The 22,144-nt window shown below is 37.7% G+C and overlaps 1 protein-coding gene across 1 annotated transcript in view; it reads right to left on the reverse strand.

The window, feature by feature from the left end:
• Window positions 1–1,593: 1,593 nt before the first annotated feature.
• ACTN2 (actinin alpha 2) overlaps window positions 1,594–22,144 on the reverse strand; it is a 96,658-nt gene continuing 76,107 nt past the window's right edge. Inside the window, exons 13-21 of the mRNA XM_036753709.1 lie at window positions 21,459–21,567; window positions 19,806–19,946; window positions 16,468–16,650; window positions 14,413–14,547; window positions 11,792–11,971; window positions 10,561–10,707; window positions 7,549–7,614; window positions 6,389–6,547; window positions 1,594–3,205 (exon numbers count right to left, since the gene is read on the reverse strand). Of these exons, the coding sequence (XP_036609604.1) occupies window positions 3,047–3,205; window positions 6,389–6,547; window positions 7,549–7,614; window positions 10,561–10,707; window positions 11,792–11,971; window positions 14,413–14,547; window positions 16,468–16,650; window positions 19,806–19,946; window positions 21,459–21,567 (1,279 nt within the window). The 3' untranslated portion in view covers window positions 1,594–3,046. The remainder of the gene's footprint in view (window positions 3,206–6,388; window positions 6,548–7,548; window positions 7,615–10,560; window positions 10,708–11,791; window positions 11,972–14,412; window positions 14,548–16,467; window positions 16,651–19,805; window positions 19,947–21,458; window positions 21,568–22,144) is intronic.

Below are 22,144 nucleotides of genomic sequence, written 5' to 3' on the forward strand. Positions count from 1 at the left end.
TAAAAATGGGAAAAGGTCCCACATGTACAAAAATATTTATAGCAACTCTTTTTATGGTGGCCAAGAACTAGAAATCGAGGGGATGCCCATGGATTGGGGAGTGGCTGAACAAGTTGGGGTATATGAATGTAACAGAATACTATTGTGCTATAAGAAATGATGAGCAGGCAGACTTCGAGAAAACCTGGAAAAACATATACGAACTGATGCTGAGTGAAGTGAGCAGAACCAGAACATTGCACACAGTAACAGCCACACTGTGTGAGGACTGATTTTGATAGACTTAGCCCTTCTCAGCAATTCAAGGACCTAAAACTTTTCCAAAGGACTTATGGAAAATGCCATTCACATCCAGAGAAAGCACTATGGAGTCTGAATGCAGAGCAAAGCAGATTCTTTTCTCTTTTGTTTTGTTTCTCGTGGTTTCTCTCATTCATTATAATCCTTCTATGCAACATGACTCATGTGAAAATGTATTTAATAGGAATGTATGTGTAGAGCACATATTGGATTGCAAGCCATCTTGGGGAGGGAAGGGGGAGAAAATTTAAAACTTATAGAAATGAATGTTGAAAACTGAAAATAAAGTATTTTTTTAAAGAAGAATCAAAACAGGAATTTCTTCATTATAAAAAATGATTTTAATACATGATCCAGGTTCTGAAATAAAGAACTTTAAAATGTGCTTATCAAATATTTTAATATTTGATTATTTCCTTTTTTCATCCTTTAGCAAATGCCACTGATCAATCTTCTTGCTTGAATGTTATGATGATATATATATGTGTATGTATATGTAATTTTTCTGCAAGTTGATTTGACTATATGGATCATAAGCATCACAATTTCCTCCTAGGATAGAAGGGAGAGGTTCTTTCTGATTTTTTTGAATGTTTGTAACTGGAAGAGCAGCAACAGTCTCAGATTTGAGGATGAACACTCAACAAACTGACACTGAATTTGATGTGTGGCCTTAAACTAAGTCACCTAATTTTTTTTTTTGAAATTGTGAAAATGTAGCCTATTTAGTCTCCTGTAGTAAAGGATACAAAGGCCTTCTTAATCTTAACTTTTTCATATCCATGACACGGCTCCATTCACTTAAGCATTCATCAAGCAATTTTGGAAAGTACCATGACCAAGAAGTCAAAAGTACTACGATCAGAAAGATGAAAAGAGATCATGTATATAAATTGCTTTGTTCAGGGCACACCATCTGTGAAAGGGTTTCTCTATTTTAACTCTCAAACACTTAACAAAGCAATTTAAAACCAAATTACAAAACTCCCATGAAATTAGAGGAAATCAAATGTCCCATATAAATCAGGTGGTTTTTTTTTCCTTAAAAAAAAAAGATGACCAATGTAGCCTGTGTTTAAGATTCAAGAAGTTATGGATGGAAAAACATGGCACATCCTCTAATAAAAAATTCATTTTTAATTGTTGGTGGGACTTTTCTAAAAAAAAATCTAGATTGTCCATTGTAGGTATGTACTGTGTTCCTAGCAACAACGAGGTAGTGTTCGTTTTAATTTGCTGTTTGTGGCTGTTTTTGTTTGTTTTTACTTCATTTCTTGATTAAGGACTCAGATGTAAAAAAAAAAATTATTGCTTTATTTCTCTACAAGCTGTCAACAAGATGGAAAAACAGGGTGGGGGGGGAGTCACAGCATACGGTAGCTCAAGGAGTAATAGCTTAATGAACATTCAACAGAAACCAAGACAACTGCTCAGTGAACATATACCATGCCATCTATGGAATATAGCTCTAGATATATCCATATACTGTGCTTGTTCAGATGGGTTTTGACATTACACTGGGCGAAGGTCAGATGGATGCTACTGTGAATATAACTGTGTAATTTAGATATGCTACAGGGGACAAGTTAATCCTATAGACATAAAAATAGGTTCTCCCAGAGTAAAGAAACTTGCCATAACCAGTACAGGGAATTCATCTTTTCTTATACACTTTCATTCATGTGAAATTGCCTGTCTCTTTCTAAGGGGCTATAAAACTAAAGGCATGAAGGAAAGCAAATCCTTGTAGAACCTCAAGTTTGCCATTTTCTGACTAGTGTTTCATTAGGAATGAACATGTAGAAAAACTGTGAGTTCAAAAATACGGACTCTATGTACAGTCTCGAATCTTGATAATCTGTGCTAATAGGGTCTGAGGAAAAAGCATGACTCACTGAAATCCACAGTTAATTTTAAAAGCTTTGTTATGAACTAGCCCACCTTTTCCCCTAGCAAATGACTTCATTTAAGTGTTCACCCACATCTTGTGTTTCGTGTGAAACAAGGGCTTACAGTGATCCCTGGGTTGGATAATCGGCCCCTACATCATTGAGAGTGGGCTGAAATCTCTTCCTGTCTCTCTCTCTCTCTCTCTCTCTCTCTCTCTCTCTCTCTCCCTTCTCCACTTCCTTACCCTTTTAAAAAGCTAAAGGACTTTCTGTTTTTTTGGCTTGTTTGTTTCTATTCCCTGAAAGCTTCATTTCACTTATGTTAAAATTCAACTGCAAAAGCCACAAAACCATGAAAATATCTAGCTACAGCTAATCTTTGGATAAGCAAGAAAAGAAAACAATGACCTCCACAACATATTTCCCTAGGCACAGTCGCATAACTACATCGGTCATGAAGGGCATTTCTGAAAGGAGGGATTACTATACCAAATTGTAATAAAGTATTTTTTTCTGGTTTTGAATATTTAATATTTTCAGTTTTCACATTCTTAAGCTTCTTTCTCTCCCTGTACCCTCCCAATTTGTTACTGTTCAAAGAATTCTCTTTCTTGCCTGAAATCCCTCTAAAATTGTACTAGCAAAAAACTAAGAAACCCACAATAAAGACACCTACTTAGTGTGGCACACTCTGACATAGACACTATTCTTTCTAGCATGTTACACTGGGTGGTAACTATTGAGCTGTAAGAATGCTTAAAAATATTTTCTTTAATTTAAAACAGCCTGTCAAGGTTTCCAGGAAGCAAACTGTTACTCCAACTTTTATTGCATTCTGGTGTTCCATGATTACAGAATCACAGGTCACTCTCCCCATAGAGCGCTGATGAGAACGCAGTGTAATCCAGGGCTCCAGGTACACTGCCTGGCCCAGAATAGGCTGGCATTCTCTTGATGCAGTACTGAGCCTGATCTGGAGGCAGCTCCCGACGCAGCTCATCTGCGAGGATGTATGGCTGGAAAACATATAAGCAATTTGCATTTTAAGGATGAAGAAAAAGTCACAAAAATAGTACTTTAGAACCTAAGTTGTCTTGGTGCTTATTAAATTTATTTCAACCTTTCACTTAATTTTTAAAATCAGTATTCTAATAGAAAGAACAAGAAATTGCATACAAAAAGCTAAGTTCTGCTATTAGCTTTGCCCCTGATAACTAAACATGTAGGCATAAAATGGGGATGTAATATTGACTAAAGGATCCCAAAGAACTATTCTGGATTGGGGACATGGATAGTGTGATCAAAACATACTTGCTGAGGACAGCAAATGTTTTAAAAGGAGGAAGAGGGGGTGGTGTAAGAGAGGACTGGTCAATGGGACCTCAGGCTCAGAGCATACATACTCTGCCTGTTGTCAAACCATATTGGAGGTTTGGTGAACGTGCCTCTTGAAGTCCATGATGACTTCCACTTCAGTGCATGCTGCTGCAGGCAGGACTGCCTCCAATCTACTAACCAAGTGATAAAGAAAGGGATCTTTGATTGGCTGCTGAGTCTGAACCAAGAGTGCACACGAAAGACCCCATGGGAAGGGGCCCCAGGCCAACACAAAGCAGAAAGAGAGCTCATGCCAGTGGCCAATTCTGCACACTCAGGATGACATAGAGCTAATGAGCACGTGGCTCAGATGTTGTTTCTGTTATGTCTGTCCTTTTCTCTCTTAAGTGAAAGAATAGTAGAGATGAAATGAGCTAGGCTGTGACCTTGTGAGCTTTGAAAGATTAGCAGTGAACCAGAGGTACAGGAATGAGAGCTCATGCCATGGGTCATGGACCGCCAAGCCCTGTCCATTAGCACAGCTTTGAGAAATGACTTGGACCCAGCTCAACAGTATATTAACCCAAAAAACCAAGATTCCAGGTCCTACAAGGAGGAGCATTGGCTATGCTACATCTGGAAATGAATTTGGTAAGGTAGATTGCTTTGTACCAACTGCTTAAAGATTGAAGCCACTCTTCCCACGGAGCAAAGTGATAGGGGGGAGAGTATGCCCCCAGCCGTTGGGAAAGGAAGTGTTTTTACTTCTTTTCTGCTATATTTCTCCATAGATATTCCTTTAAGACAGCTAATTCATGTCAAGTGGTTAAGTGAACCGGGGGATTAATCAGTGGTGACTGATGCTGAGGAAAACACACTGGAATAGAGGATCTGAGCTGATGGCATTAGAGGAGAAGTACCTTGACCCCTCAGAGGTACCACTAGAACTCTGAGGGGTAACTCTGCGATGTAACTCTGCTCTTTCCCTGACTCATGAGACCTCAAGCATCAGCGGGTGTGGGAGAGAACAGATTATGGGCATTCATCAGCATTTTCATGTGGATACATAACATAATTGACAAGTATTGTTACTAAACTGACAAGGATAGGTCTCAAAACATAAAGTTAGTGAGAATATTTCATATAATGGAATATATATGTTCCTGGACATTTGACTGCACAATGAATTTATATGAAATGTTTCATCTTTCCCATTGATTTTTTTAAATAATTAAGAGTTCTGTTCCTATGAAGAAAGTTTGGACCCAAAGCATAATAAACCTACATTTTTTGAATGATACATAGAAAGAAAACCATTATAATTCTCATAACACTACTGTTAATGAATACAAATACTATTAACTTAAAATGGATCAAAAGTGTTCCTATGAGCTGTATAATCTTGTTTTTTGCAATATTTCCAAAGGGCTTTCTTCTATCATTAATCTTGCATTATATTCTTCAATTTCCTGATGAAGACTGAGGCTCAGGGAATCTCATTAATATACGCAATCATAGAGCTGAGTGGCAGTCAGGATTCAAACCCAAGTCTTCCAACTTTTAGTTTATTGCTCTTTTTAAGCTGCCCAATCTTGTTTGTTCACTGTTTATGGCCTTCTTTCTGTAGAATAGTAAATATTCCCTTTTAAAACACTCCCCTTTCAGCCACTCGTTCTAAATGGATTTATCTTAACTGTTATGCCTTAATTGTTTGTGTAACAACTGTTGTTAACAATTGTTTGTGTAACAACTCTTGTTAACAATTGTTTGTGTAACAACTCCCGGGTTGGAGTTGTTAGGGGCCTTACTGATGTGTCTTAGTATCTGTGGCAAGTTCTTTATGGTGAAGGCCATATATCTTGTCTCACAGTAGGATTCTGGGTAGGAATCCTGATGTAGTAGAAGAAAACATTGAAATAGAATCAAAATCAAGTTCAAATTGAATTGAGTTCCTATCCTAGCTCTGCTTCTCTCTGCCTGCAAGACTGCAGACTTTACCTTTTGAGGCCTCAGTTTCCCCAAATGTAAACTGAGAGTGTTAAGCTGGATGGCCTCTATGGACCTTTCTGCCCCTGAATACTATCATTCTATAAGATCACTTTCTTAAGTTTTAATCAAAAGACTGTGAAACCAAGAACATCAAACCCCATCTTCTCCTTAGACCCTAGGCAGAAGGGAATACAGATTTCTTAGATTTTATTCATTTTTTTAATGACTTGATGATTTCATATAACCATGATCTAATGGCTGAGACTCCTTACCATAACAGCTGAAGTGCTTCTAATACTTGAGCCATGTGGCTTTTATCCTCTGTATCAAAAGCTCTAAATTCAGAATGCATAATGTGGCATGAACCAGTTTTGCAGGTTCTCCATGAAACTCAATGTGAAGTTCACCCTCCAAGGGCAGGAGCAGAATGCACTATCATTTTCTGTTATGAGTTTCTGGTCTTGAGATTCATATATTTTAAAATTTTCTTTCAGGCACAGGGTGTAATAGTGACATCTAAAATGACAGACCCTGGAACTTAATAACAACATGAGGTCTTTTTTTAAAAGTAAAAATAAAATAAGAATGATAATAATAGCTAACATTTATATATCACTTACTATATGCCAGGCCCTGTGCTAAGTGCTTCCCAATCGTTATCTCATTTGATCCTCACAACAACCGGGGAGGAAGGTGCTATTATCATTCCTATCTTACAGATGAGGAAACTGAGGCAAAGAGGGATTAAGTGACTAGCCCAGGGTATACAGCTAATAAGTGTCATAAGACTGGATTTGAATTCAGGTCTTCCAGGCTCCAGGCCTGACATTCTGTCCACTGCACCTGGGCTGGAGAACACATTGGTAAATTCAATCAGGAGGACAGGAACTGACCTTATCAGAAGCTAGGATTCTGAAGGAAGCAATGACCTGCTCAGCTGTGTCTGTGTCAGCAGTCTCTCTTGTCATGAAGTCAATGAAGGACTGGAAGGTGACAGTTCCTTGTCCATTGGGATCTACCAGGGTCATAATCCGGGCAAATTCGGCTTCCCCCTGAAATAAGAGGCAAGCAAACATTCCCCTGATCCAAAATTATCAACAATTAGGTATCAGTTCTCCCAACTGCAGGTGTGCAAGTTTCTTATTGTTTGTATGTTTAATACCAGGATTGGAATTTAAGAATACCTTGAAGGAACAAACTATCTCAACTGATTCGGTGAATATTTTTTTTAAATCCCTAAGGCAAAAAAATATAGACAGCTGAAAAATTTCATTTTGAGGTAAAATTGTAATATTTTTTGCATCAATTGATGCATGTGGTCCTTATCGCCTTCAGCCTTTTTGTAATATATTTAGAGCCATCTGCTTAACACTTTGATGCTCCACTGACTTTGTGCTTATCACCACAAATAAAATAGTAATTCAAAGGGGCTGCTACACAAAACCAAGAGCTACTGAGTTCCAGAGTTTCTACCTGTCACCTATCCCTGCTGCCTTTATTACTCCAAGAAAACCAATAGTTTAAAGGGAAAGATCAAGTACTTCCTTAAATGACAACTTGGAAAAGTTGTGCCAATGAATTAGTAGCATGAATATTAGAATCAAGTCCTGGTAAATTTGCTTCAAAGGCCTATATTGATTTCAAATTAACTAATACATTTATAAATGGATTGATTTGAGAATTTTAGGTTTATTAGAACTTTCAAAGCCAGAATGAACCTCTAAATCTCAGATAATTTATTGAGAACTTTCCAATCTAAATGTAAATTATTAAACAAAGCCTTAAAAGTCATGAGAAACCTTTTTTCTTTGAGTAACTTTTGCCAATTTCTTTCTCAAAAGGCAAAAATCTGAATGTGTTTTGTCGCTATTATAATAGTTTCCATTCAATAATAGGGAATATGACTTAAAAGGCATTTTCTCCTATAGTGTTAAAATTAATCAACCCAAAACATGATTGTCTCCAAAGTTCTAGCCCTCTATTTCCTACTTTTATTATCAATTTACAAACCCAATTTTGTTAAAATATAAGACAATTTCAACTCTGTTCATACCAGATCATAACCCATGGAAATCAGGCAGGCTCTGAAATCTTCATGATCCATCAGGCCATTCTTCCTCTGTTGATCAATGCAAGAAACAAGAAGTTTGGGGCACGTTTACACCAGCTCCACAAAAGGGGCAGTTACACCAACACGGAATCAATCCAATGAGAGGTGTTTGATTTGAAGCATTGCCAATAAGATTATTGTTGATTTGTAGGAGAGATGAAACTGACACACAACATAAGGACATATAACAAGTAAAACAATCCCCAAAGAGAGGTGGGTCAAAATAAAAAAAAAATAAAAAAGAACCATGTATAGACCAGGAACAGACAAAAAGAACACACCCAGAAATGAGACAAAAGCAGAAAGAACTATTTAGTGCCATTGGAAGAAAATATGCTGGGAAATCACTGTAAATTATTCACTTCTAACAAGTGCACAAGCTCTTAACAACTATTTTATAATAAGATTTCTAAGAAATTATAACAGCTTCTAGCTATGGGTTTATAGCAGTAGTTAGTTGATGTTTATTTATAATTTTTAAAGAACATAAAAATTTGTAGATAAGCCATAATAGTTTCTATAACATTCAAACAACAATAACTCAAAATACTCATGCCCTCCCCTACCCCTACCTATAAGTTATTTTCCTACTGATGCTAGTTCCCTAAGACAGAACTTAAATGCTATTAACCTCAATTTGGCACATGCAGATTCATCCTATGTGAGAGTTTACAAATGTGGAGCACCCAACAAAGCCCCAAAATTAAACACACTGAATTGACAGCTAAAGAAGTAAATGTAAATAAAAATTATAATGATAATTATGCTGAGAAATGGAGTAATATATGGCTCTATTATACTACTGAGTATGTTTGCCAGCATCCTGTTATCAGAGGGGTTGGCTAATGTTAAATAATCAGTATAAATTAAAACACAAGAAAAGTCATGTGATTTAAACAAATAAAACAGTTTTACATACCAAGTTGAACATGAAATGAAAGGTACATTCATACTTTGCATAAAGTTTTCTAGTGTTTTGTTTTACACAGGAAAAAAAAAACAAACCAAAACTGGCTAGCTCCTCAAAGTAATGTGGAATTTCCCATGGTTGTAGATGATTATAGCAATGCCTTGCACATAGTAAAAAAATGTTTAATAAATATTTGTTACTGGTATTAATTGTGACATACATATCACGTTCCATGCTATGTCACACCCATCTGCGCTTCTCTTTACTCTTCCAAATGGAGAAGACAGGGGTTTCTGGGTCAGTAGTTTCTCCTGTCCCTTCCCATGTAGGGCCAGATTCCCCACTAAAGCTCCTATTGCATCCTGGTTCTATTTAACATCTTGTACTTGGTGAGTGCTTAACAAATAATAGCATATAACCAAGCAGAACAAGATGATTATCCTGACAGTTATTTCACACGTTCACAATGGGTGAATTGTTTCTTCAGCATTCAAATAATATCTACCAGTACCAAGAGTCCATTTAAAACTCTAATAATACCTTTGGTCATTCTGTCACTGTTCAGTAAACTTAAATTTTTAGAATAGTAGAATATTATTCTATTATCTGAATAACAAAGGGAAGTTACATAACCATTTTTCTGGAGTGTGTCACAAGCACATTACATGAGGAGATTTTAATGACCTTGGGTTGAATTAAATATGGTCCTGCCTCAAGGAGGGAAATAAGAGAGACAACCTCTGAAAGGTCCATAATTCATGCTAACCTATCTGAAGCACAGGAAGAGTGAGCATCTTTTTTTTTTCCATCTTCACAAAAGTAAATGGCCCTTAACTTTAAGAAGAAATAGGTCAGATCTTATGGTAATAATTATCCTTCAATTCAATGCCTGGACGTAGGAGTTGACTAAATGAATAAAGAATTATCAGCTATCTATTGGACATGTAACATAGGGTAATGGATAAGAAACGTAAAACTCACAAGTTCTGGGATTGATTGGGATTGACACTTACTACCTGTATGACACCGGGCCAGTCCCTTAGCCTTTTATGAGTCTCATTTCTTCATATGCTAAGTTAGGACAATTACAGTATCTACCTCCCAGTGTTGTTTTGAGGATAAAAGAGATGATGTATACGTACACAGAGTGCTTTGGCAATTCTAAAGTGCTATAGAAGTGTGAACTATTTGCCTCTTGGTTCTTATGGACATCTTAAAAAAGTGGGTTTTGCCCAAGGTTTTATGGGACAGATTAATGTATTAGAGAAGCACTGACCTTTTGTATAGGTTTGCTATGAAAATTTTCTGCTAATGCACTATGATTTTACTTAGTTTAAAGAGATAGAGAAGATTAAAAACATGAGAGAACAGGTTGAATTTACATATGGTTCCTTACTTTGACAGAATTACTTAGGGAAAATGCACAATAATACTACAGAGTGGAAGAGAATTGCAGCTTACCACCCAGTATTTGTTAAGGTTTAGCCTCCCAGAGACCCTAAGTTTTGTTACAGTGAGGTTTAAGTGGGAAAAGCACTGGACTGCAAGTCAGAAGACCTAGGTTCAAGTGTCCATTCTGACCCTTCTTAGCTATGTGAATTTAGGTGATTCATTAATAACATTTTCCCTAACCATGACCTGTTTAAAGATTAAATGGGATCATTAGTGTAAAGTACTTTATAACTATACGGTGTTAGAAAACGTCAGTCTTTATTGTTATCCTCAGCTCTTAACACATAAATTCACTGGTGTGCATATATGTACATAAACAATATTGCATATGCCAGCAAATAAAAATATATTTCATGCGTCAGTCTCAGCTAAGCTATGACTTTAAAGGACATTTTATTTTTTTTTTTTTTTTACTGCTGTTTCCCCTTCAAAGAGTAAGGCAGTTATTCTGGTTTTTTTTTGTAGTTTTTTTCAAGGCACTAAGGCTTTTGATGAAAACATTATAGGTCATTCTACAATCAATCCAATTGTATAATAGCTGGGGGAGGGTGTGGGGGGAGGTGGTTATGGTAAGAAACAGAAGAGTACTGTACCCTGTCAAAGTGGTTGAAAGATGCTCTGAACTCATTCATTTGTTCCTGGGTAATACCCTTAGCATCTCTGGTAAGGATCTGGGTCTCCACCTCATTAATAGTCCTGGCAATAGTTGTCAACAGCAGTTCCCATCCAACACGAATATGCTACCAGAGAAAATATGAAATTGTTAGTTCTCCTCCATTCATGTAGTACACAGTCATCCTCTTGCCTATTCCGCCCATAACCTTAGAATCAATCCAAATGGAGAAGAGGAGAGCTAGGTAGATTTCATTACATTCATTTATATTTTTTACACAGTTGATTATCTGTTAATAGGCTGTAAGCTCCAAGAGGGCAATCTGTCTTCTCTAAACTTTGTCTCACCCTCCAGCACCTGACAGGCGTTCTACATATAATGGGCGCTTACATGGTATCTATTGAATTGAACTGAGCTTGCCAGGAGGAAGTTCTCAGGATCCCTCCATAGAACTGGAGCTCTAATAGTGAGAGATTAGGCAATAGTTCACAAAACCTACTAGAACAGGAGATACTGACTCTCCCATAGTCTATATTTCTTTCGGACAAATCAAACAGTCAAAACCCAAATGTTATTTGGATAGTGGCACGTTCCTCCTACTAGGAAAAATCTTAAATCCAGTGTTGTCCGTAGGGGAAAAACACCAACAATAAAAAACGCTCAGCTTTTCTACTTTGAGAACTTATTTAGCAACAGCCCAGACTAATATGGGGGGTGGGGAGAGGGGATACTCATACATGCCTGAGCAAGGGCAAGGTATATCAAGGGGTCAGCTTGAGAAGATGGAAGAGAATTTTACTTGCATCATCCACCTCCCAGGATGCTGTCAGGATCGAATGAAATAATAAATACATAGAGCACTGTGTCAGACACAATGTGCTATAAGGCAGAGTGGATAGAGTGCTGCACCTGGAATCAGGAAGACCTGAGTTCCAATCCAGCCTCAGACACTTGGTAGCCATGGGTCTCTGGCCAAGTCACTTAACTTTTGCCTACCTCACCTTCCTCATCTGTAAAATAGGGATAATAGTAGCACCAACTTCCTAGGGTTGCTGTGAGGACAAAATGAGACGCAAATCTCAAAGTGCCATATATATGTGTGTGTGTGTGTGTATATATATATATATATATATATGCTAATTATAATTATTATTCTTAATATATAAAGAGAACCACTGTTATTGTCATAAGTTACTTCATGGCTCACATACCTCCATGGTGTAATTAGTGTGCTTGTTGTCAAACACCAGGGCTTCCTGGATAAGCTGGTGGTCTCCCTCCAGTTTGTCAATATTATTTTTGTAGTTAATGATGTTGTGTTCATACTGCTTCAACTGGTTCATCTGATCTTCTAAAGCCCCAGTGATCTGGATAGAACTACGGGCAATTTCCTGTTCAGTGGACACAGATGGACAAAGACAAGAAGTCACACAGACGCAAGCACAAATGAACCCAGAAAAAACAAGTCAACCTTCAGGACCACAATGAAGAAGTACTATAGAATCCCAGAATTGGAAAACATCTTGAGATCATTTGGTCCAGTCTGTATGTACCAGAATTCTCTCCACAGCATACCTAACAAATGGCTATCCACGCTTTGCATGAAGACTTCCAGTGAGAAGGAACCCCAAATCCAACCCTCCCTCATCCCTGAGAGAGCCTGTTTCCTCTTGGGCTAGTTAGAGTGTTTGCCTCTACATCACGGCTAAACACATTTCTTTGTAACTTCTTCCACTGAGCCCACTTTCTTGGCCTAATTGGGACAAATTTAATCATTCTTGCCCACATTCTCCAGGTTCCATTATTAACTCCCTCCCTCCCATCTTCCCCACTTTTCAGTGCCTTTTATGTGTTGTCCTCCTCCAAAAGGATGTAAGCTCCTCGAAGGGAGGAACACTTTCCCTTTCTGCTTGCATTTATATTCCCAGAGCTTAGCACAGTACCTAGCACATAGCAGCCATTTAGTAAATGCTTGCTGTTGTTGCAGATATCCTGTCCCCTTCAAGTCTTCTATTCCCCAGCTAAAATCCCAGGTTCCCTAAATTCATCCTCACGGGGAAGGTCTCACTATCCTGCTCATTCCTCTCTGGATTTAGAGGAGGTGAAAAAGCAAGGAGAAAAGTTTTTGGTTTTGTTTCTAATTTTCATCCTGACTCAGTAACAAAAAAAAAAAAGCTGAAATGAGGCAGCTACCTAAGTTACAAGCAGGCACAAGGCTCTTGATAGACCAGGCCTGCACAACATATGGCCCACAGGCCCCTTGCGACCCGCCAAAGGATTTCGGGTGGCCAGCAAAAAATGTAGGGTTGCCACTGCACACTGTTTGTCACATGACCCATGGCAACCAACCATTGCCAATCTGTCTTTAGTCTAACCAGTCTGCAGCCGGAAGAAGTTTAGCCTATTTTAATTTTGGCCCCTACCTATTGCCAAGTTGTGCAGGTCTGTGATGGATTTTTATTATAGGGCCAAAGGATATTAACAGTCAGCCCTTAGAGGCCAACAAGTTCAACCTCTTCCATCTTACAAAAGAAGAAACAGACCCAGAGAGATTGAATGAGCTGCCCATGGTCACACAGCCAATAAGCAGCTGAGGCAGGATTTGAAATAGGTTCATTCTGACTCCAAGCCCAGTTTCCTATCCATTTGATGGGGGCAAATAGGACCGCAGAAAAACATTAGAGGATAGAAACAACAGGAATGCAGGAATATCCAGGGGAGAGAAGAGGAAGAAAAGACCAGAGATAAAGCATTTAACTCTTACTGATGTTAGGAATTAAAACATCCCTAACTAGGTACATATCTGAAGAATAAGATATAATGCATGGATGCAGCAAGGTGCTAACATTTAGAAATACTACATGCTTCCTGGAGCAGATGTATATGCCATATTCATTAGATTATTTTTACCCTCAAAAATAGTTATTTTACCACTAAAAAGGCTAGGCAGGGGAAAGAAGCGGGGCGATTATGCTGATAAATTTCCCTTGTTTATTCCTTGTAACAAGATGAACCCAGAGACTTAAGTGCTACAAACAGCATTTACAGTATTTCAAAGAATGAGCATTTACTGCTCTAAAAAGTTTAGAGCTATTCCTGCTGACAACCAATGTAGCCCACACCAGAGCACAACCACATGGTGAATAATATGTCCCTCCATAATATGATACTAAGTTTAAATTCTAGGCCCCTGTCCGGAAAAAATGTTAAGACCCCCTCTAACAGTTTCATTAACTACCAAGTAAACAGATCTCCAAGTGAAGATCTTTCTTTGCTCTCTCTTTTGTGGGACTCCAAGTAACACCTTCTGGTTAGGACTCCTGCCTATGGAAAGTAGCCACACAAATGACTATAGTCCCACAGATCTGAAAAGCAGTCTGAAGCAAATAAAAATGTGAACAGAGAAAACAGTAGAAAATATGCTTCTACAACACTGTCTGGTAGTAATTACTGTCACTTCAAACCCTTTTTTTGGAAGACTGTTGGGGCATAACTCATAACTCCCCCTGAGATTACCTGTCATGTATACTGTAGGCATGTATTTTGAATGTACATAATTGTTTGTAAGCCATGTCCTCCATTAGAATGTAAATTCCTAGAGGGCAGAGACCTTGCTTTTATCTCCAGTGCTCAGCACAGTGTCTGGCAAACAGAAAATGCTTAATATAAATGCTTGATGATGATGAAAAATTAAATATAACCCTATTATTCTGATGCTGGTAAATGTGACAAGGAATAACAACCATTGTACTAAGTCAGTAAAAGTTTTTTAGAGTAATCTGATAGATTTTCTGAAGTTCTCTGAACAACAGCATCCTATTGGATGATTTACCTCCATCTTGTTCTGGATCCATGGTCCAACAGCATTGGCTTGGGCAGCAAACTGGCGCCGAAGTCGCTCATTAGCATGCTGGCGGGCCAGTTCCTCTTGCAGGGATTGATCCCGTACTGGCACAAGCTGTTTCACCTGTCACAGGACACAACAGCAGCAAGTGTTAAAAAGTATCTCTTATACAACAGGGATGACCACACAGATCAGGTAACTATCCCAAGGGGGAGAAGAGAGAAGGGGCAGAGGGATAAGGAGAAGGAAAGGTGAAGGAAAAAAATCAGGGATGGGAGGAGAAAAGGAAATGATAGAAAGAAAGAGTAAAGGCTTGGCAGGATATTGCAAGGAAGAAAGAAGGAAAGAGGTGGGAAAAGTGTGTGGCTGGGTCAGAGATGGTAGAGAAATATAGGGCCCACCATCTTCTAAAAAGTCAAAGAAACCAAACCTAAAGGAAAAATTTTCTCTATCTTCAGAAAAATATGTGTACTTCAAAGCAAATCTTTTAAAGAGTGTGACTTTGAAAAACACCTCCAAGGAGGATGAGGGACAGTAGTTTAGTTTACTGAGGCAGCATATACAAGGACACATCTCATATCGCCCTTAGACTATTTTGTACAACTGTCATGACCTACAAAATCTACAGAGTTAAAACGGGTAGATTTTTTTTTTCCCTTAGAGATGAAACATCAGCAAAGTGAGATGATGAGATGACTAACTATGTCATGTTTTTAATTAGGTAACTGAATTTTGACTAAGACTGAGGCACAGATGGCCCAAGTTGTACCATTTATGACTATAATAACATTTGAGCAGGGTTCTTCTCTAGAGCTTAATGACTAGCAAATTACCCAAGTGTTTTTTTATTTCCCCAAACAAGGTATATCCTTCTAAGGAATATCCCTCCACTTAAGAGAAGCAATATGATAAAATGGAAATAATACTGAACCTGGAGTCAAGAGATGTGAATTTGTTTCCTGGTTCTGATTTGTATGATCTTGCAAGTTATTTAATCTCTCTGAGCCTCCTTCCCTTCACCCACAAAACAAACATAAAAGCAGGGCTGGTTCAGTATTAGGAAAACTAATAGCATAATTGACCATATCAAACAAAACTAACAGAAATCATATAATTATCTCAATAGATGAAGAAAAAGCTTTTGACAAAATATAGCACCCATTCCTATTAAAAACACTAGAGAGCACAGGAATAAATGGAGTTTCCCTTAAAATGATAAGCAGTATCTATCTAAAAACATTAGCAAGCATTATATGTAATGGGGATAAGCTAGAAGCATTCCCAATAAGATCAGGAGTGAACTAAGGATGCCCACTATCACCACTATTATTCAATATTATACTAGAAATGTCTGCACATTAGCAATAAAAAACTGAAGGAATTAGAATAGGCAATAAGGAAACAAAATAAGTATAAACGTATTTGCATTATTTGCTATACAGAGCAGCTATGGGGAAAGTACTCTACAAACCATAAAGTGCTATGTAAATACATTCTCTAGTACTGCATTTTAAATTCACATATTTGGGATGCAACATTTGTCTTCTCAAATATACTGCAATTAGGGACTCTAAATTTATCCATTTTAAAAATTTCCCTGCCTTTACCATGGTACATCATTAACTATCTTGATTAATTCAGTATTTGTAACATTTCCCTAACAATACTCACTTCTTTCCCCCCAAACAATAAACATTTCTCACAAAATTTGTAAGGCACAGTATTGGAATACATTCTATCTTTGGAAGGAGTGTGTGTGTGTGTGTGTGTGTTATGTGTGTGTGTAAAAGAGAGAAAAAGAGAGGAGAGAGAGAGGGGGGAGGAAAAAGGGGGAGAAGAAGGGAGAGAGGGGGAGAGACGAGGGACAGGAGGCAGAAAGGGGGCAGTGGGGAGGAGAGATGTGTGACAGCTAGATCATTAGATTTTGACCATGATGAGACACCAGAGGTTCCTGGGCAATCCTCAAGTATATTAGCTATCAACCTTGCTACCATTCTTTTTTTGTTACTTCCCTCGACCCCCAGCCCCTGCCCAAACACCCACCTTATCCCATCTGGCACGAAGCTCATCCATGGTGACCGTGCTATATGGGTTGCTTGAGCTGATTCTAATGTTGTAGCTCTGAATAACCTTCTCCACCTCATTCTGAATGGACATGATGGCCTGTCTTTCACCATCTGCTTCGGGCAGTGTTGCTTTGAATTGCTCATGGGCAGTGATTAAACTCTGCAGGGGAGGAAAGAAGGGAAGAAAGCCTGATTTAACTTAGTGTAAGAGACTTTCGCATCCTTCAACATTTGCTCTGTACTACTAACTTTTATCCTTGAGGATTTGGGGAGGGGAGGGGGGAGAAGCTTGACCTTTTTTTTTTTTAATGCTTCTATAGTGGCCTGGAGTCAGGAATACCTGTGCTCAAATGCAGCCTCAGACACTTACTAGCTGTTTGACCCTGGGCAAGTCATTTAGCCTTTGTCTGCCTCAGTTTCTCATCTGTAAAATGGGGATAATTATAGCACCCACCTTCCAGGGATGTTGTGACAATCAAGATAATAATTGTAAAGTGCTTACTTTAGCACAGGGCCTGGGACATAGTAAGCACTATCTAATTGTTAGCTATCATTACATACGTATAAGTCAAATTCTTTCAACGTGGACATAACTTGGATTCTCAAGCAGTTACCATAATCTAGCATGCACCTAAATAAAGCCAGAAGAATGGAAACTCCTCAAAGGCGTGAACCGTTTCTTTTTTTACCTTTGTATCCTTAGCACCTAGCACAGTATCATCTTGTACATATTAAGTGCTTAATAAATAAATATTGAATCATGACCCAAAATCTTCAAAAAAGGGATGAATTATCAACTTTGCTTTTCCTCACTAGTACAGATGGCACAGTGGATAGGATAAAGTACTGGGCGTGGAGTCAGAAAGACCTTAGACACTTACTAGCTATGTGACCCTGGTCATTTAACCCTGTTTGCCCTAGTTTCCTCATCTGTAGAATGAGCTGGAGAAATACATGGCAAACCACTCCAGTATCTTGCCAAAAAAACCCAAACCAAACCAACAACCCAGATGGGGTCACAAAGTGTCAGACATGACTGAAACAACTGAACAACATTCCTTATTCATCTGCATGGATAGGTGCACCCTTTTGGAGTTGAATTTAGCTGTATTTTATAAGTTTTATATCTCCATTCAACTTACAATGAATTTGTAAACCTAATGATTCAAGAGAAATTCATCCCAACTCCCAGAAAAAGAAAAGGACACAAAGCTATTTCTTTACCCATCAGGTTTTATAAAAACTACATTTTGCCAAACCTATACTTTGGACCTAAAGTACTTGACAGTAGCCCCTTAAGTACAGCTGCAGAAAGGTGTTACTGGCATGTGGGTGATAAACCAGTGAGAGGTTAATGCTAACTCTGGATTCTGCAACAAATCAACTATTGGCACTTAACCTTTCTTTGAATAAAGAAACAATCTTCAATTTCAAACTGGGCTTCTTAAATACACTTTATCACTTGCACAGAAAACATCCATTCCAAAATTAGAAGATTTTAGATTGTCAGCCTATACTTAAACATAATATATAAGAAAAACCATCAAACCTATTTTGGCACTTACTATCATTGTTCAAAGTAATCATTTCATACAAAAAATATACTTTGCATTTGAATAGCTCTTTCTACTTTTACCTAAGTCTAAAACTTCTTGAAGATTTCTCTGCATGGGAGCTTAAATTAGACCAGAGCCTGACAAATCCTGGTCTCCATGGCACCTGGAAATTGAATCATGAAGCATAGGATTCTGGCACCTTCTTACCCAAAACTACAGAGAAGTACACTTAGTTCTTCTCCACTTAGGTACATCTGAGATTTATCATCTCTGTAACCTGAAAAAAAGCACCGGCCAGCACAACTCGCTGTGGATGCAGTGGAGACAACCCTGGGATGGGGCTTTTTAGCTGCCACCATACCTGTTCAGGTAGGGGTTGTGCTACCTGCACTCACAGGAAAGGGAAGGTAGAAAAAGATAGACTAGAAGTGGAGAAGGAAGGGACTGCTAGCTACCAGGGCTTTAAATTGTAAGATATGTTTTGTTCCATCCTCAAGATTTTTCTGCACTGTTCAAGACTTTACATTAAACCTTAATTTGGGTTAGGAGCTAAGATTAAGAAAAAAATGTCCTATGGTCATAGACTGCCTCAACTACTCTCCCCTCCCCCTCATTTCAATTTTTATTTTTGTAAAAACTAAAACAATTTATTTGGCTTCTAGTTCAATTTATAATTTTAAAGCCCAAAGACAGAATCTAAAATTTTAGCACTTCTTTTATACTTTATAAAATATTCAGTGACACCGCAAATAAAATAAGTTATTTTTCTATTTATTCTATTTGTAAACTACAGTTTATTTGTAAACCATGGATAGCATCTCAAAATGGTTTGGGCCTTGATCTCCCGGAGTGAATTCTTCATGTATACTCCTCATGTCAGGGCTTTTAAGAGCACCTGCTAACAAATCCCATCTCAATTCTACAGTTTACTTGGTGTTATTTGGGCATTATTGACCTTGGGCAAGTCTTTTGACCTTCCTATTCTTCAGTTTCCTCATTTCTAAAATGAGGAGGTTGTACTAGATTATCTTTAAGGACTCTCTAGTTCTAAAACCCAAGAATCACTGGAAATTGCAGATGGAGCACAAGGACAAGCACTTGCTTGTGAAATTCCTCAACTACCATTATGTAGAGCTACAACTAACTGATCTTCACGATTAGCATGAAGAGTGAATTTTTAAGCTGATTTTCCTTCTCAAAGAAGAAAAGTATTTTGAGGGAGGTACTTTTTAAATGTTTAAAATGTGATTTTTACAATGCTTTGTCTATGGAATCGATCAACTATTTTTGTTTCTTTTTTTCTTAACTGTGTACTTTTCTTTCAAATGATAGCAAGATTTCACAAATGGCACCTTTCCCTGAATCTTATTCATTACCAGCCAAAAGTGCATAATACACAGTGATGTCTCATCTGCCAACAAAACTCATGCCTTTTTGTCCAACACACTAAGATTTCTAATGCAAAATTATGTATTCACCAAGACACAGCTCCATATGTAGTCCTATGTACTAATTGTCCTGATGGTCAAGGCAAATAAAATTCAAACATTTTATAAGACAAGGTAATCTATGGTTCAAATAAATACATTATAAAAATAGTCACTAAGTACATACTACATGTAAAGCACCATACTAGGTGCCAAGAAAACAAAGATAGTCTGGGCTTTCTAAGTATGTAGCACTCATTTCAGTAGAACCAGCCTAAATATGTCATATTTTTTCCCAGTGTGATCAGGAGGCTCTTCTGAAGCTCAATTACCTGAATTTCCTCAATACTGTGGACAATAAACATGTCTTGTAGGTCTTCCATAGCACCTTCCATCCAGTTGTTGAAGGGGGCAGCTCTCTTGGCAAACTCCAGATGAAGCTGATCAATGGTTTCTAGCAATTTCTCAGTCCTCTGTATATATAATATAAGAAAGGATATTTAACACTGGTGACATCATTGCAAATTCTTTGGAAATATAAAAGCTCTTCATAAAATAAAAATTTTCCTGATTTAACTGCAAAGCATTTTAATATAGCACACATTGCTATCTGGTAACCAGAACTCTCTGTTAGCTAATAATATGCAGGGTACATTAACTGATGCTCAGAGTAGCGAGCCTGAGGGGTTGCAAGATGCTAAAGTGCTTTCCAAATTAAAGATTAAATTATGTTCACTATAATTTCAGTGTTAAGTGTATTTTATTAAAGCTAAATGTATTATCATATATTTATATACACTATAATAAAGTACATTATATTGTGTTAATTCTTTTCAAATTCTTTTTCATCCATAGTATCCATAGTAGTTTGTTTTCAACCAGGATTTAGTAAGAATATTCTTCTCCCTAAACATTCTGGCTAGCAGACTATGCTGTATCATCCCTAATTTATAAATGCAAGCAGAGGTGCAAAATTAAGTGACTAACCTGAGGTCACCCAGTAGAGGAACTAATAAAAGAAGGAATGAAAACTGGAGCTCTTAACTACCCATCTAGTGTACAGTCTGGAGGGGTTATTCTGCCTTTCAGGTCACAGGAAGAAGCTAATATTCAGGTACATTCAATCAATATACATTTCTTTCTTTTGTTATTACTTTAAAGGCTTTTCAGGGTTTTGATTGGCAAAGAGAGCATTACTAGGAATACTATAGATTTCTCTCAAGTGTCTCATAATGGATGAAGTGGGGAAAGAGACAGAGGGAAGTTGGAGGGATTGGATCCAATGGAACATAAACCCTCCACATTTCGACTCAATATTTCTCTCATTCTGAACCATTTTAATCTATTAATTTTATGTGCACAAACCTCACTATTCTTTAATACACCTTGAAAGAGTAAACAAAATAGTCCCTTGGTTTTTAGGAGAGTTGAAATCACTATTTTAAGTTTCATCAGAGTCAAGGTCAGAAAATTGAAATGCTTCCTTTTTTCTGTACAGAGAGGAATCATTCCCAGCTAATTGCCAAATATTTATTATGATACAATGACACCCTACTGGGTGTCCAAATTCACCCAAATTCTACTTTATACCAATGTTTCCTTAAGTTGCATTTTTTTTTCTATTGTTATCTTTCACCTCTTGTCTGGTTTCCATACAGTTTAATCTCAGCTAAATATATTTTTGGGAAATCAAGTTTTGCAATTTCCTGGTATCCAATAAAATTCTATCATAATTCACGAGAATTTCAGATTTTTTTAATTGTAATTATGTATCACTGATACAGATACGCATTAAATATTCAAAATGTTGACTTATTTGTCCCAATTCTAGCCTTGCACCTCTTTGATATGGAATCTTTTTTAGTGGTTCCTTCCACCATGCTGGCCTGCAACGATTACAGTTTAGCATTGTGAACACTATAAAGCTGCAAAAAACAGTGGAGGAAATGAAAGATTTTCTGCTGAGAGAATTTCCAAAGCTTTACCTCTAGGGCCTCTCTCCTTTTTTGAGTAAGTGTTCCCAATCTGTCCCACTGATCGCAGATCTTCTGGCATCGGTCATTGACACTCGCAGCATCATGATAATCCAGTTCACTAAGGCAAAGTGGAAATAAATGTTTATCATTCCTATGAAGATATGCTAAAATTGTACATAGGCAAACAACTCAAATACACAAAGATTAGAAACCAAATACGGTTTTGACGCAGACGGCCGCTACTCGATTTCAAACTTTTCATCACTACCTCAGTCGTATCATCATTACCCCTTGATAAATGTGGAAAAGAACTTAAAAAAAAATTCTGGCTAATGGCTTTATAATCTCTCTGTATCTATTCTAAACATAGTATTTGTGATTTTGTAAAAAATACGGTCTGTACTCAGTATTTTGGCCTACGTCTACCACTCTCTTAGTTCTATAGGTCAGGCCTCTGGAGACGATTATTTTTAAAGAATATCTGGCAGTGAATCTGTGACAAAGCCAACTCTCTGACCTGGAGGACGGTCCTTAGGATTCTGCTGACATGAAACAGAGCTGAGTGGAAATAGCTTCCATTGCATTGTGCCCTTGGCTTGTCTCAAAACACACTCTACTTAGCCACTGGGAGTAGAATACCACATGGACAAGAGGGGCTCCCTAATATTCAAGTGATCTACCTCATATGGACAAAG

The sequence above is a fragment of the Trichosurus vulpecula genome, chromosome 4, assembly GCF_011100635.1.
Source record: "Trichosurus vulpecula isolate mTriVul1 chromosome 4, mTriVul1.pri, whole genome shotgun sequence".
NCBI lineage: Eukaryota > Metazoa > Chordata > Mammalia > Diprotodontia > Phalangeridae > Trichosurus > Trichosurus vulpecula.